Consider the following 16,841-nt stretch of genomic DNA (forward strand, 5'->3'; position numbering starts at 1 on the left):
AACCCTAAGTAAGTTGTTTGACAAATTAAGTTTGCATTTTGTATTGTATCATTTAAGTCTGTAAAAGTGTAAATAGATTAGACTGAAGTATTTTTCTGTAAACAGTCTCAAGTCTAAGAATAAATTCTGGAAGAAGATCATGAAAATCATGCCTCAGAAACAATGTGTAAAAGTTTGGAGTTGAATAAATTTGTTTTGAGAAAAACATTATAAGTCAAGAATTATACAAGTCCCATATTAAGTCTTATAGAGAAGTCATTCAAGAACTCCAGAATGACTTATCGAGAAGTCAAAAAAAGCATATAGAGAGGTCTCATAAATATCGACAAGTCAAATTGAAGACATGAAGATTGGAGATATCGACAAGTGATCATTTCTTCACTAGAGAACTCTGAGATATCGATAAGTCAAAATATCACTAGAGATGATATCGACAAGTCATTTCTTCACTAGAGAACTCGGAGATATCGATAAGCCAAATTGAAAACATGAAGATTGGAGATATCGATAAGTCATTTACTCAGTAAAGAACTTAGAGATATCGATAAGTCAAAATGAAGACATGAAGATCGGAGACCTCGACAAGCCTAATTCTCTTGTAGAGAACTCAAAGACTTCGATAAGTCAAAACAACTAGAGTAATAAGAGATCTCGATAAGCCATTATACTTATCGAGATGTCGAGTTCTCTATATAACAAACTGCAGATCTCGATGTAAAACTCAAGTACAAAATGCAGATCAGTTAAATATCCAAGATAATCAATCAACAAATAAATCAATCACTGATTTGAAAAGTCTACAAAACGCAGTTTGAAGAGTACAAGATCAAATGCCAAAATTAACTAATAAAGTAAAGTTACAAACATGCACGATTTGCAAAGATACACTAAATCAGAAATATAAAGTTTTAGTTAAATTAAAGTAGGGTTTAGTACATGCTATTGCATGCTGTGTAAAACTAGTGTTTATTGTTCTATAAAGTAAACACTTGATGATTTGTTTTAGTTGTAACAAAATAGATCTAGACAATCTTATAACTTTAAAGAGAGAAGTTAAGTTCTTTATCAACAAAGAACCCGGAAATTTATAGTAAAACATACTCGATTTTAATATAAAATTAAGTGAGTTTTGAAAGGTAGTGTGTTCATGTGCATGTTTTTTTATTTTTGTTAAAACATATTATCTCTACGGATAGATTACTTTGTTCACCATCCATAACAGTTCAAAAAGCTTTAAACTATTTAATTGTTAAACTGCTAGATATAGTCTACTAATACTACTAAACTGACCACAACGTATCCTATTATTAATAAATAAATAAATAAATAAAGAGTGTTTTATATTCGATAAACTACTAAATTATTAAACCATTAGACTGAATCTACTTATTCAACTAAAGTTATCCTGTTATTTTTATTATAAATCTATAATTATTATACATTTTAAAAAATATTTTAAAAATTAGAATATACTGAAATAAATAATTTTTTTAAATATTAACGGCAACCCGTGCATGACACGAGATTTAAGCCCGTAAATATTATATAGTAACAATATGGATATTTGAATACTAAGGTCTAAGGCCTCATTTGTTGAGGGGTATAACATTTTCTAATATTTCAAATTTGTTAGCTTAGAAAAATTTATTAACAAAAAATATTATGCAAATTTAAATAAAGAAAAAAAACTGGGAGAAACATTTTACATTTTCGTTCCCAAAATTTGAGAAAACATCTGATATATTTTTCTCAACATTTTCTTATATATGCTAATAGCTTACGCTACGGACTACAGCAAATGCTTATATTATTATTTTTACAGTCCATGAATTGAAGTTAAATAATAAATAGTAAATATTTAAATAGTATGGGATATTTGATAATTTACAGTTAAAGATAAAGGGTTGAAGTTAAATATCAGAACCCGTGGAATTTTAAATTACAAAAATTTTACTGTAAATAACGCAATTCTGCGTTTCTCAGTACATTATTTAAACACTCCCATTGAGTGTTCACTAGCACTATTAGGTTCTATATAAAGCCTATCAAAAATTACTAACCAAAATTTTGGTTTCCATAATAACTAAAGAAAAATAGAATGAGATTTTTATATATTTTTAAAAAAGGTTATAGGGCAATAAGGCTACATATGCTACAGCTATTCAGATCCTTTTGAGGTCTTATATGCATTCACCAACTGAGTCTGCACTTCATTAGAAACTATTGAATGTTCCTTGTATTCCATCGAAAACTCGCCCTTGCCCTGCAGAATTTCATTATTTCAAGTAAGGACTTAAGAATCAGGGGAGACATGTCATCATTAAAGTTCACTAGGAAAAATGATCAGAAATGGATCTTTACTTCACCTGTGTCATTGAACGAAGGGACGTTGAATATCCAAACATATTGTTCAGGGGAACCTGGGTAAAAAATGAATAACCTTGTAAGACACAACTAAACTTGTTTGAATCAACATTACTGATTCTATCTGAATTCTCAAGTACTTCAATGTGCTTGAGTAGTTCAAATACTTGAATGTGTGCAAGATTAATTGATAAAAAGCAATAGATCAAAACCTGCAGAAAGTATTGACCGCTCATGTTATGAACACAAGCAACTATTGTGCCCAATCTGAGTTTATGTATAAGTAGTGACATCTTAAAACTTTAAGAAACACAAATGTAACTCTAACTTCGGAATAATCATACAATAAACACATATCTATAATGTCGAACTGAGAGAGTTTCAAGGATGTGAACACCATATTTCATATAGGAGACTAAAGATACAATATGCTGTTCACAGTAATATTCAAGTACTATTTAATCCATAACGTTGCAATGAAACAGGAGGAAAAACAAAGATTGACATACATTGGCAGTAATTATGGAGTCGTCGCCATCCTGGTCATTCCCAACAATCAAACCTTTTCTCCTGTTGAAAAACATGATTATATGGTTCCCTTGCAGACATTCACAAATGTTTTGAATATAGTTCATAGACAAGAAGAAACACATGTACTCACTTGTTCAAATCACCAGTAACAGTCCCCTGATATTCTGTGGGTACTTTCAATTCTACCAACATTACAGGTTCCAATATAACAGGTCTGGCAGCGGTATAGCACTGTTCATAAAGTTGGAAACATGAACATTCATGGAACATACGAATTAATATTTAAAAATTGTAAAGCGAATGATATGAAATACAAAAAAAACCACTTAAATGAATGGAGGAAGACCTGTCTAAAGGCATATATTGCAGCTAACTTGAATGCAAGTTCACTAGAATCCACAGTGTGGGCTGCGCCATCGGTTAAGGCAACAAGGATATTTTCAACTGGGTGGCCTATTAATGAACCGCTGCCAACACAAAATATCCAATTAGAAACAATAATCGAATAATGCAAAGTAGCCTTAAGGAAGTTTAAACGTCGGCAATTTAGTGAGTCCCAGAGGAAATCAGGTAACCCGTTATTTATTCATATAAGACGTATCCCATATGGAAATAAGAAAATGAAGGATGCATATTCTTGAAAAATTCTCAAAAATGTAAATAATCTAACAAAATGATATGTGGCTGACTATTGAGGATGAAAGGTGTAAATATGCATGCATTCTGCATTCACATACAAAGACAGTATTCAATGAAGGTTTTACTGACTAGTCTCTGATATTCATATTGGCATATATATAATTATTAAAAATCCTGCCAACTTTTGTAAAAGAGAAAAAAACTATTAGATCTTTCCTTTCTAATATGTAACGAAAAGGAAAAAACTATAAAATAAATCATGAACTGGATGCGGACAAAATACTATAGGGCGTATTAGAATGGTTAGTGCAGTCATTATGCTTAATTTCAACAAACAGAACTTGAGATAATTTGATACTCACGAATTGGCAGCTTCCCTAAATCCCTTTTCAATTGCTGGGATAAAACCTGCTGGTATAGCTTGCCCGACAATTTGATTTTCAAATTCAAACTTAGATGACGACCCCGGGGGGAGTGGTTCTATATACCTGCAAGTGAAAAGTAAAAAGGTTTCAATAAAATTTTAAGAGCATTAGTTACAGTAGATACACGAACCATTATTTTTTAAGATACAAAAAGATAAGCGGACATATGTACTGAGCTCTGAGCTCCAGGCCTAGAAGATTATAAAACATGTAATGTGTTTACTAATGTACTTGCATATTGATAAAGGAAATTTACCCACAAGCAACAGATCTTCATGAATTATATCAACATCAGATGGAAAATTTCCAACAGCATACAAATTAGAGACCCATGCTAAATTTTATTAAAACATTGTTGTGGCATGACGTATGCGTGTACAATGTGATGCTCACGCAAAAAAAAACTTCAGATAATTAACAAATGCCAACATTTACCTTGCAGAATTGCTATCAACAATAAATAACATTGTTTTTTTTTTTTTTTTTGCTAAATAATAAATAACATTGTTAAGTCTATAGACGTACTATTTTTGTTAATACCAGCAATTAATTGTTTAGTACACTACAAGCAACATAATCCGCCAACAAATGCTGTAAAATCTACACACACCCGCATACTCTTCCATACTGCCCCTGCCCTCCGGTTTGCTTCTTATGTAAGTAATCGAATTCGGTGCGTTGAGTAATTGTCTCTCGGAAGTTTACACGAGGTCTCCCAACTGTAGCATCGACCTTATACAAGCAAATTAAAAAAATCAATGTGATGAGGACTTTTTATGTAAAGATAGTTTTTTCCATAAAAATTGTACCGTAATAGACAATACACAAACCAGCAGAAATATCAAGATATAATTGATAATAAGAAACGAAGGCCAGTACCCTGTACTCCCTTCTAATGCGCTCAACATATATATCCAAATGTAGCTCTCCCATGCCAGAAATTATTGTCTGTTAATTAACACGTTATCCTGTCAAATGAATTAAAACCTGAAAATAATCATATTTGAGAAACTTAAGTTACAAAACAGTACCTGACCACTCTCAGCATCTAAACCAACACGGAATGTAGGATCCTCTCTCTGGAAGCGATTTAAAGCTTTGGAGAACTGTCCACAATTATAAAATTATCATTTCCCATAAATAATTCAATCATTAGGTATACATTACTGCTGAAACTACTCACCTGCCCTCCAGAATCTTTGGAAACAGGAGAAACAGCTAATGACATCACTGGTTCAGGGACATTCATAGATGTCATAGTGTATTTGACTTTTCCATCAGTAAAAGTATCTCCTGAAAGTACCAAAAAAAGAACATAATTAACCACATAAGAGGGAGTTGCACAAATTACAATGAGCTTTGTTATCCGGACTCAGCTGGAAATATCCTGCTTTGATACATGTCCACGTCTCAAAGTCTGGACACTCAGCAACATTATAAAAATATTCCAAAATTTTGGCCTAAAATAAGTATTTGAGTGTTCATACCGATGTCTGACAGTCTGAGTATCGAATTTCCGACAGGAATACTAAAGGTGAAATAAAGAGTAGGAGTAACATAGATAATGAGCTCATGAGCAACAAATACAGGAAATTTGAGTTTTAGATGTTAATTTTTTGAGAAGGTTTACAACTTATTGGAATGTGATGTACATCCTCTTTATGTTAGCCTACATGCATTCACTTTACAGTCATTCCACTTTTATAATAATTGACTTAACGAGCTGTTATTGAGAAATACCTGAAGCGCAATCTATGCCAAATACAGCTACAATCTGACCAGCATGTGCCTCTTGAATATCCTGTTGGAAAGATATGGGATGAATATGTGCACAAGTAAAGGAAGATAAGCTGGTGAGGTTTCGAGTACTAAGTCCGCAAATTTAAAGATCAACATTTAAAATTTTATAAAGATGAAGCAGATAGAGGTGCACTCTACAAGGTCTGCCAATATTTCCCTTGATTTGCGAGTGATCAAAGAAGTTACAGCACTTAAAAATAAAGAATCTAATTGTCAATGGAAATTGTGGTATTTTATCTTGATAACTAACCTCCATCTCATTTGAGTGCATCCGAACCAAACGAGGAACCTAGAGAGACATTGAAGAAAAATTAGGATAAGTGATCTTAATAGAGTATTTTCTTAAAGCTTAACATATCAGACATTACTAGACCAGCATATTTAAAAGAAAAGATTACCCACATCCAAAAGATGAAACATATCAAAATTCAAAGTAGCTATCTTTCTTGAAATAAAAAAAGATGGCATGTGTCTATAAATAAAAGAGTGTGTATCCTAAACATCTACACTTACTGAGACTAGTAGCTTTTACAATTTGCATAAACTTAATGCAAAAAAGAAAGTGTAATTGTATATACGACATAAACTAATAAGAAAAGCTGCAAAAGATCAAAATGTAACAATTTGAGGACTCAGATAATGTTTTGCAAGAAAAAAGCTGCCTTCACAATCTATGCTTCTTGTATATGCAAAGCAACGGCAGCCACATCAAGCAGGTATAGCTTAAACAATATAGAATGGACTATAAAAGTTAAACTCACTTTGATCTTCTTCCCTGTATTTACGTTGACAACAAAATCACCCTTTTTAAGGACACCTTCATAGATTCTTCATTAACAAGATAACTTAAGTTAGCATAGATCCTCAAAACAGGGTACAGTAATCAGCACTAACTTAATGCAGGAAAACTATATAAAAAAATTGCAAAACTGGAGAAAACGCCAATTAGTACCTTAAATATGTCAACTGCCCAAAACGCCCTTCCTCTAATTTAAAAGCCAGAGCCACAAGAGGTCCAACTGGGGTTCCAGATAGCGCAACCTAATAGAAGTTTTATAAGGTGAAATCTAGCCTCATGGAGATCACTTAAATACTATCATTATCAGATGATTCGAAGAAATTACTCATTTAAATACCTTCACTTCATTATTGGTTTGATCAAGAGCATAATTACAAACTTCAGTTGGACATGGCAAATAACTAAGAACGCCATCAAGAAGTGGTTGGACGCCCTGTAACAGCAGGAAGCCAGGAACAGTTTTAAGTCGCAAAAACAGGTCAATTCTATATAAATATCACCAAAAAACCATTTCATTATAAATTGAGATATTCAGCAATTTATATCTTCTCACACTCACACCCATTAAATTTTCATGGTAATTATTGTTTCAGGAAAACAATGAAATCACTCGGAATATATATTTAATTTGAATTTCATAGATGAAAAGAAGGTAAAAGGGATCTCGGTAGTGTCAGTCAAATGCATTGCAATTCCACTAAACAAGGCAGGTATTTTATACAAATTAAATGATAAAATTGGTGTCCATGCCATCTAGTTAATATACTACTTTAGTACTATCTGACCTATAAACTTCTACAAATGGCGTTACTAGAACAGTGTTTAATACTTTCCATCAGCGAAACTTAATTTCAAAATCTCCTTAACTGAAATAAGTGTTCATGGGGATCTTGCAAACACTTTGTTTCTAACCTGAGTAAGTTAATCAACAATGGTTTTAATATTAACACTATAATCATCATAAACAAAATTATACACGTTCAAAATACCTTATTCTTGAAAGCACTACCCATAAATACAGGAATAAATTTTCGTGCAACAGTTGCCCTTCGAATTGCCTCCTGACAAAGGTGAACAAAGAAAACAATCATTTAAGAGGTGCAGGCTGCACGTAGGTATTTGCTTGGTCTAGGTAAGAATGCATCAAGTAATACAAAAACATTCAGATTGTACAAATCATATCTGTAAAAAAAATGACTAAACATTAGACATTGCGTATAACGTAAAAAAAACCTAATTTGCATCAAGCACCTCAAGTTCTGTGGGCGATATAGGCTCATCACTTAAGAAGGATTCAGCAAGCTTATCATCAACCTCAGAAACCGCTTCGATTAGTTCACGCCTTTTTTCTGACACCATTTCTTCCAGATCACCTGGTATTTCTTCAGTTGTAATAGTTTCACTGTGGTGAACATTACAAAAGTAAGTATGTACACATATACGGAAGAAAAACATAAAGATTGCCTTCTCAAAAATTATGAAACAGACCCGCTCGAGCCGGTAAAATAATAAGCCTTCATCTGCACAAGATCCACTAGACCCTTAAGTTCTTCTTCCAATCCAATTGGAACCTGCACTGCCGCACTGTGATGGCGAAGCTTGGATCTTGCCTAGAAGAAGAAATGAGAGGGGCAGAAGTAATCAACATGTCATTATGATTTACTTATCACATATATAAATATCCGAAATTTAAAACTTCTCAAGTTTGTTGTCAAATGTAGAGAACTTTATCATTTCAGATATTCGTTACTGTAATTTCCAAATTTCTTTCGGCCAGTATGACTATATCATATTGGGTTGCAAATTCAACATCCTACTATTAAATGACAAGAAAAGAAAATTCACATGTTTGATTTTGTTTCTTTATAACTGAATCCGGTAAAGCCCCTGAAGTGATAAATTTACAAGTGAAGTGGAACAAATGCACGGGAAATAATGACAATCATAGAAAAGACTTTAAGGATAAAAAATATGGATTTTTTTTTAAACATAAAGCATCCATTTATAGTAAATTACTATTAATAAAATTAAAACTGGCAATCAAATGAATACTGGCACCATGAAGTAAAAACTCTCGTAACCATCCCCTCAGTTATTTGAACTTAGGGATTGAGTGCCACAACACTTGTTGGTTCTTGTTAAACTATTGAAGACATATGATCCTATCCTTGTCTTTGTTTTGAACACTCATATTGAACCAGGTAAAGTGACACTAAAGTTAATATATTCCAACAGATATTAAAAAAATTATAAAACAATTATAATAATGAAAAATAAACATAAAACCTGATAGAGGTAATTGGTACATGCATTAATGGAAATGCTACAATGCAATCTCATTTTGTGATGCATTCTTTTGGCATGAAACCTATTCTACAAAATACTATGTATTTAAAAACATTAGGTTCAATGTAGAAAACCAGACAAGACACTTGGTTATAGTAGCCTAAGCATCCTGAAAGTTTATTCTATACTTCTCCGGAATGTGAATATGTAGTGATGATTACAAGTAATCTAAAGTTGCAACTCTAAATTAATATTTAGATATACATAAATATAAGTCATTATCACACAGAAAAACACTTCATGAAGAAAAAAAATCTGACACGGTCATCCGACAGACCTGGCCGAGAACCTTCCACGGATCTGCCCCCATCCTATCAAGTTTATTAATAAAAGCAAGCCTTGGCACATCATATCTTCTCATTTGTCTATCAACAGTAATTGACTGACTCTGCACACCTCCAACACTACAAAGAACAAGAATGGCTCCATCAAGAACGCGCAATGCTCTCTCAACCTCAATTGTAAAATCAACGTGACCAGGAGTGTCAATTATATTCACCTGCCCCAACAGAAAGAACAACTTAACTACATCTGACTAAGAATGTACTTAGCAATTTGTTATATCATTCTAACCTGTATCATGAGCATTATTCAAGCATTTGAAGTGGAAATAAAATTTGTATCTATCTGCACAAGATGGCTCACTCCAATGAACAATACCAAAACACTGCCTAAACTAACTGGATCTATGTGACCCTATTCACAATTTTCAACGTATAAACCTTCTCCATGACCAGACAAAGCAATAGTAGTAATCGATTACTTCTCCGGATAAACAACGCCAAAGATTTATCAACGTATATGAGTTTCTCTAAGTCTAAATATTTTTTATTAGAAAAGTGGCATTACTAATTTTTAATGTGCACAATCTAGTAGATTTCAGCATCAAGCAAACTCAACTAATTTAAACATATATCTATTTATGATGCAACCTTTGAGACTTGCTTTGATCCATTCCAGCACGCTTTGATCCATTCCAGCACGAAACAACAGCAAGCATTTCTATATAATTTCCTACACTTATTGTTAATAATAAACAAGAAAATATACTCAATATCAGGCCATCTTTGGCTCGATATCTTTCTTGGTCAATACTTATTACTGTCTCCGTAATTCCAATTTCCCACCTTTTACGACCCATCTTTACTTGATCTAAAATCTACCGGTCACTAAAGTTATTACTGTACAGATTATCAGTTATGGTTATGCAGTTTTAACTTGCCTAACAAAAGCATAGTTCTACTTTCCCACTTAGTTTATAAGCTCTGCTATTATCCAAACAGAAACCTGATGCAAAATTCAATATCGAATTCAATTTGGTTACCTCTGCAATAACTGTATGTAACTATTCTAATCCCAATGTCCCCTTTAAAGTTCTAAATTTCTCTTGTTTACCTAAAAAATCTCACTCCAACCTATTTATCCAAATAAACATAAATATTCATTACCAAACACTATCATTCCGTAGCATTCCCATTCATTTCCAATGCCTAATATATTCCACCAAAATGTTATATCACTTCATTTCCTACTCTGCCACACGCAAATGAACCTGGTAATTTAACACTACATTAACTTTTACGTGACCTACATTATCAATTTAAGCACATTGTCATCCAATCGCAACAATTACCCAAAAATGCAATTAATCAAACACTCAAACTAAATTACAAAACTCGAAAACAACCAACACACGAAATTCGACCTGATAATCCTTCCAAGTACAATACGTAGCCGCGGACTGAATCGTGATCCCTTTCTCCCGTTCCAAGTCCATCGAATCCATCTTCGCTCCCACTCCATCCTTCCCTCTCACTTCATGAATCTCATGAATCCTTCCCGTATAAAACAATATCCTCTCCGTAAGCGTCGTCTTCCCCGAATCAATATGCGCAGAAATCCCGATGTTTCGAAGCCTATCCATCGACTCTTTCCACCACGGATCCTTCTCTTCTTTCACCTTCGCCGCCGGAGCTGCGGCGAAGTGGCGGAGATGCAGCAGCGATGTGATCGGAGATCGACATGAAGAGAAAGTGTAGAGGAGGCGCGTTGTGGAGTTTCGTGTAGATCGGAGCATGGTTGTAAGTATAGTGTGTGTATAGGTGTGCGTGAAATGTAGAGGGTTTTGTTAAACCCTAAACCCCCAAAAATGGTCTGGATTTGACTTTGATGGAATAAAATAGCGGCTTAAATAGTAGGGTGTTTTAAATACTTAAATATTAGTATTAATATTTTTATTTAAATAATATTATATTTTAGATTAAAAAATTAAAAATAGGATAATTTATTTTTCAAGCATTTCGTGTGAATTGTGAATGGTTTGCATCTGGTTGATAAACCCGTGTTTTTTATCACTGATCTTTAGGACAAAGTTAACTATAATTTTGGAGACTGCTCAAAAAAGATAGTGCGGTTAGTAAATGCATAATTTGGAATCGTAACATTTAATTTTATAATTATTTTGAATAATGTATTGGATTCAAATCCCACTAACATGTATTAAATAATAATATAATTTATTTGCATCATTGGATATGTGTCCAGAAGACTTATAACATAGACAATGTGTTGATTGTCTATGAATGTTTGCATCATCTGAGGTTGATAAAAGAGGGAAAATGATGTTATGCAGCAATGAAATTGGATAGTAAAGTTTACGATAGAGTGAAATGGATTTTTGTTGAAAGGATGTTAAAGATAGGGTTTTCACAAAATTGGGTAGATAAAATTATGAGATGTGTAACTTTGGTGAGGTATTCTTTTCAAATTAATGGTTGTACTTTTGGAGAAGTTATCCAACAAGAGGACTACGACAAGAAAATCCCCTCTCACCATACTTATTTCTCATATGTGCGGAAGGGTTCTCATCCTTATTAAGATAAACGGAATATAAAGGAGATATTGTGGGACTAAAAATTGCAAGAACTGCGCCTCCCATAAGTCATTTATTTTTCGCTGATGACAGCTTGCTCTTTTGCAAGACAACTACGAGATCACTAGAATCAATCCAAAATATATTCTCTCTATACTCTGATTGCTCGGTATAACATATTTGAAAGAGTTATAATAGTATTATATGTATGCAAATGACTAGTGATGTTGAAACTGGGAGGCTCAAATAAAAAGGCCTTGTTTAGTTCGGTAAAGGATAAGATATGGGTACAATTCCACTTATGGAGCTTCAATCTATTCTCACAAGGAGGCAAGGAAATTCTCTTGAAAGTCGTAATCCAATCCATGCCTACATACTTTATATCTTCTTTCAAGATACCAGAAGTACAATGTCAAGAAATAGAGAAATTGCTGGCACGCTATTGGTGGGAATCTTCCCAACTCAAACGGAAAATTCATTGAAAAATATGGAAGAAGATGAGTATACCGAAAAGTGAAGGAGGATTGGGATTTGGACAATTCACGCAACTTAATCAATCGTTGGCTAATCAAGTTTGGAGAATACTAATAAACCCATCATCTCTTATTTCAAGGGTATTGCAAGCTAGATACTTTACAAATTCATGTTTTTTAGAATCTAAAGAAGGCAGTTGCCCATCCTTTACTTGGAGAAGCATTTGTTGGGGTAAAAGCTTGTTAATTAAAGGAATAAGAAGGCGCATATGAAATGGACAGAGTACCAGTGCATCAAAAGACCCTTGGTTACCTCGATAACCATCCTTTCTATCGATTACTCTGGGGTTAAATGATGATATGAAAGTCTCTGATTTGATCCAACAACCAGGCAACTGGAATAGAAAGCTAATTCAATAATGCTTTTTGAACCTGGATTCACAACTTATCCTAACAATTCCTATTAGCTATTTTGATCACGCAGATTCATGGCTCTGGCACTATACCAGTGATGGCAATTACTCTGTTAGAAGTGTTAGAAAATTAGGATTTTAGAGCTTAATTTAATTATGTTCTTGATGTTAATCCTAAAATCTAATGATTGGAAATTGTTCAATGATATTTGAACTTAAATTTTCATGTATGGTTTTAAGAATTTTCTTAATGAAATCCATATGAAATGAGAGATGAAAGTAGCTTGGAAAAGCTTGGAAAATTTGAGAATGTTTGTCCCACATTGAAATAAATAAAGGGGGTTGTGTGCTTTATATGGTATTACCCACATGAGTAGTATACAACTACTAAGGTGTGTGATGGTCCATTGTGTTGTTGTGTGCTTCACGCGCACACACGCGCGCCCCGCCCCGCCCCGCCACGCACCGGACCGGGTCGGGTCGAAGGGCGATTTGGGCGAATGTCTCGGCGTCTCGCGTACGCGAGGCGACCAGGGCGAGGATTTTATTTATTTGAGAATTATTTTAATTCGAATTTATTTATCGGTGATTGGATTATTGGGCTGGGTTCTGAAATAGGCTAAGTAGTCTAAATATATTGAACCTGCAAATAATCTGATCTGTAACAAGTTCTGATATAAGAATCAGAACTTAAGAACTGATGAATAAAATCAGAACTTAACAAGTTCTGATATCAGAATCAGAACTTAAGTACTGATGAGTCGAATCAGAACTTAAGTACTGATGAGTCGAATCAGAACTTAACTTAAGTTCTGATAATAATGTGGGTGTTAATGTGAAAAGCTGTTACAAATAATTTAAATTCAAAAGCTGTTCAGTTTTGATTTTTTCATTTATGAATTCAAAATCTGATCAGTTTTTATTTTTTCATTAATGGAGCAGTTTAATTCAGACATTAAGTGTGTGGACAGTTTCATTTTTCCTCTCCTATAAATAGAGGCTAAACTGAATGAATACAACACACTACATTCTCATCTCTTCTCTTCAACCTCTCTGCATTTCTCTCCCATAAGTCCTGAAGTGCTGATATTTTCTGGCGACTGAGGTGCTGGTCGAAGTGGAGGTTTTGTTGCTGCTGTTAACATAAACTCCGAGCTGTTTTATCCTGGTGGAGATATTGCGCACATCCCAAACGCAGCAGGTAGGGGGCAATAATCTCTTCAAGAGCAGCCAGGACTTTGAGCAAGGCCTGGTGACTCAGCTGTAATCATTTTCTTGGCATTTTGTATCTGTAAACCTTTATTTCAGTCACTGTTGAAAGCTATGGTTTCTGGTACATCTTTCTCTCTCTCTACGTTATTTCAGTTACTGATTTTGTTTACCTGCATGTTTTGTTTTGTTAACTGTGGTCTTGGCCTAAACTTGTTAAATTCTTTATACACTTGCCTCTATGTTGCTTTACTTGTTATTGAGATTAACAACAAGAAGTGGGTACAATCTAGTTATTAGTGCTGACATAAACAAACCATCTTCATCATCAGATTTCCCAAATTGGTGGAAAGCATTTTGGGCAATTAAAATTCCTCGAAAAATTCTAATTTTGGGGTGGAGAGATTTTCATGAAATCTTACCCACAACAAAAGGATTATATCGAAGGAATATATCCACCAACAGCAACTGCCCATTATGTGGATTTGGTGAGGATTCAAACGCACATGTTGTGTTCTGGTGTTCTTTTGCGCATGATGTATGGGTGCACTTTGATTTTCCTTTCCTAGTAGGACCGAAAAAAGAAATATCATTCATAGGCATGTTACTCTATATTACTGATCTAGTAACAGGAGAACTTCTTGAACATGTGTTAATTACCATGTGAGGTATATGGACCGAAAGAAATAAGAGAACTCATGGTCAATTATACAGAATTCCTAAACAAATAAAGCGATGGTTATCTGCGTACCACGAGGAAATAAAGAATGCGAAAGATTTAGAAACTGGAACATTCGTAAGAGAATATTTGACTCATGGAGTTCAAGAGGAAGTAAATTTAAACGATCTCGCACTTTTTGTGGATGCATCAATTTCCACACTTACGGATATGGTCGGATTTGGAGAGGTAATTTTTGCAGCAAAAAAAATGATGAGGGCAAATCAAATGATGAGGGCAAATCTCTCAAAGCCTCTAGATGTTAATCTATCAGTATTACACGCCGAAGCACTAACGGTACTAGTGGGGCTATGTTGGGCAAAAGATATTGGCTTGTCGATCAAAACTATCTCATCTGATTTACTATCCCTAGTACAAGCCTTGAACAACTCAAATGTGTACCATAATGAGCTACGTATCATCATTTCTGATATTAAAATAACATTGTCAAGTTTTCAGGGGGCAACTATTCGACATGTCAAGCGCGAATTTAATATTGCGGCATATAAGTTGGCTAAGCAGGCCCTGCAGCTAGAGAGCGAGCGGTCATGGATATAAGATCTCCCTCAATTCAATGGGAGCTATAATTAGCAACCTGCTAGATAAATTCAGATGTGTATATAATTACGTTTGTCATATAATTACTGGCTTTATTATATTATTTAAAGTTGTTGGTTTGTTAGTTATTCAAGATGATTATGTTCTTTTACTTTTATGACTGATGAAATAGTTGTTGAACTATTGTATCAACCATAATTTTATAAAGGATGTAAGCTCATGATCATGGAAATGGGCTTTAATACCTTCTGGTTTTAGATCAAATTGTAAAATAACCAGACAAATTAATATCATGTCTAAATCTCTTAAAAATCTTTGTAATTTTTAATTCTTATTGATGGGATGTAATCTTCCCTCTTTATTTTTTAAAAAACACCGGTGGGTGTGTGCCTTATTTCTTGTAGGGATATTTTGTAGCTAGCTTAATTATGTGCAGTGATGATGCAAAAATATCACTATAAGAAACTGATTGTAAGTGATTTTGTATTTTATTTATTGTTATGATATACCGGAGTGCAAGCTTTTGAAATAATGGAAAAGCAGCAGGTGGAAACAATCTGATAACATATGTGATAAATGAGATGCACTATTCATTCTCAAGATCAGCAAATATAGTCACCAACTTTATAGGAACTCTCTTCATTATTGCACTTCTTGGAGGCTTCCATTTTGATTATTACCATGGCTGCTTTTGGACGGCTCCCGAACTTTTTTGGCATGTTTCAACAGAAAAAATCATTTTTTTGGCACAGCCATTCAAATTTTTCTAAAAGTGGCACAAAATGCCACTTCTTCCGGGGTTCAACCCCAGAGGCCCAGAATAAGTGGCGTTCTTGGGTTTTTATTTTATTTTTTCCTTTCTTCCCCGAATTGACTTGCAGTTGTGTTGAATTATTTGTAAGTGGAAAACATGTAATGAAGACCTTATTTTGGAGTCATAATATTAAATTGAAAAAAAAAATTGGGATTTTTTTTTGGTTGGGGAGTCATGCACGCCTATTTTTAGTACGTAAATTTTGTTTAAAAAAGTATATGTATGACTTTTTGTGGCCTCTAAAAGGGTATCTTGCGAGTTTGCAATGAAAATATTAAATGGGGACCTAGTTTTGAGTCCTAATATTAAATTGGAAAAAAATTATTTTGGTGTAAATTTTTTTTGTTGGAGAGTCATGCAAGCCTAATTTTAGTACGTAATTTTTGTTTTTAAAAAAAGTGTATATATGAGTTTTTGTGGCTTCAAAAAGGGTACCTTGCGAGTCGACAACGAATTTTTTTTATGAAAGGGTACCTTGAATTTATTTATTTTTGTAATAGAAAACAATAACATCAATTATGCAAGCGAATACAATGTTCTTATCTTTTACTAAAAGTAACAAGATGAAATCGACTTGTCAACTTTTAAAAGTCCGAATCTTCAGACAAATATGAAAAGTTAAAATAAGTACTGTGTGTACGCAAAAGAAATGCAGATTTCCTAAAATCATAGTAATGGGCACATGCAATTTTTTGAAATGATTTGACAAGTCAACTTTTGTTCTGAAATGAATGACACAGTTGAATACTTTCATCTTAAAATTTATAGGGTCAATAATATCAATTATTTCCACATTCCCTAACTGCACAACCTAATATTACATTTTAACCATGTAAAATTATGCATATAAATAGCTGCAAAACTATAAGCCATCAACTAA

At 33.6% G+C, this 16,841-nt stretch overlaps 1 protein-coding gene across 1 annotated transcript; it reads right to left on the reverse strand.

Annotated features, from left to right (window-relative positions):
- Window positions 1-1,890: 1,890 nt before the first annotated feature.
- Window positions 1,891-11,076, reverse strand: LOC141660392 (elongation factor G-1, mitochondrial-like). Its single transcript, XM_074467378.1, has 20 exons — window positions 10,610-11,076; window positions 9,182-9,403; window positions 8,047-8,168; window positions 7,810-7,960; window positions 7,548-7,619; window positions 6,896-6,991; window positions 6,712-6,800; window positions 6,521-6,587; window positions 6,010-6,048; window positions 5,700-5,760; window positions 5,143-5,252; window positions 4,991-5,065; window positions 4,839-4,907; window positions 4,570-4,691; window positions 3,897-4,022; window positions 3,242-3,362; window positions 3,026-3,126; window positions 2,874-2,934; window positions 2,367-2,420; window positions 1,891-2,263 (listed from the first exon to the last, which is right to left on the reverse strand). The coding sequence occupies exons 1-20, from the start codon at window positions 10,979-10,981 to the stop codon at window positions 2,159-2,161; spliced, it is 2,235 nt and encodes a 744-aa protein (XP_074323479.1). The 5' UTR covers window positions 10,982-11,076; the 3' UTR covers window positions 1,891-2,158.
- Between the last annotated feature and the right edge of the window lie 5,765 nt (window positions 11,077-16,841).

Source organism: Apium graveolens, chromosome 1 (genome assembly GCF_009905375.1).
Source record: "Apium graveolens cultivar Ventura chromosome 1, ASM990537v1, whole genome shotgun sequence".
Classification (NCBI taxonomy): Eukaryota; Viridiplantae; Streptophyta; class Magnoliopsida; order Apiales; family Apiaceae; genus Apium; species Apium graveolens.

Bases quoted from the DNA above. Each gene is read 5' to 3' on its own strand.
- LOC141660392 (XM_074467378.1), bottom strand. From the start codon at position 10,981: ATGCTCCGATCTACACGAAACTCCACAACGCGCCTCCTCTACACTTTC. The intron at 9,404-10,609 runs GTCGAATTTCGT...CTGTTGGGGCAG, and splicing joins GTACTTGGAAGGATTATCAG to GTGAATATAATTGACACTCC. The intron at 5,761-6,009 runs GTTAGTTATCAA...TCTTTCCAACAG, and splicing joins TGCACTCAAATGAGATGGAG to GATATTCAAGAGGCACATGC.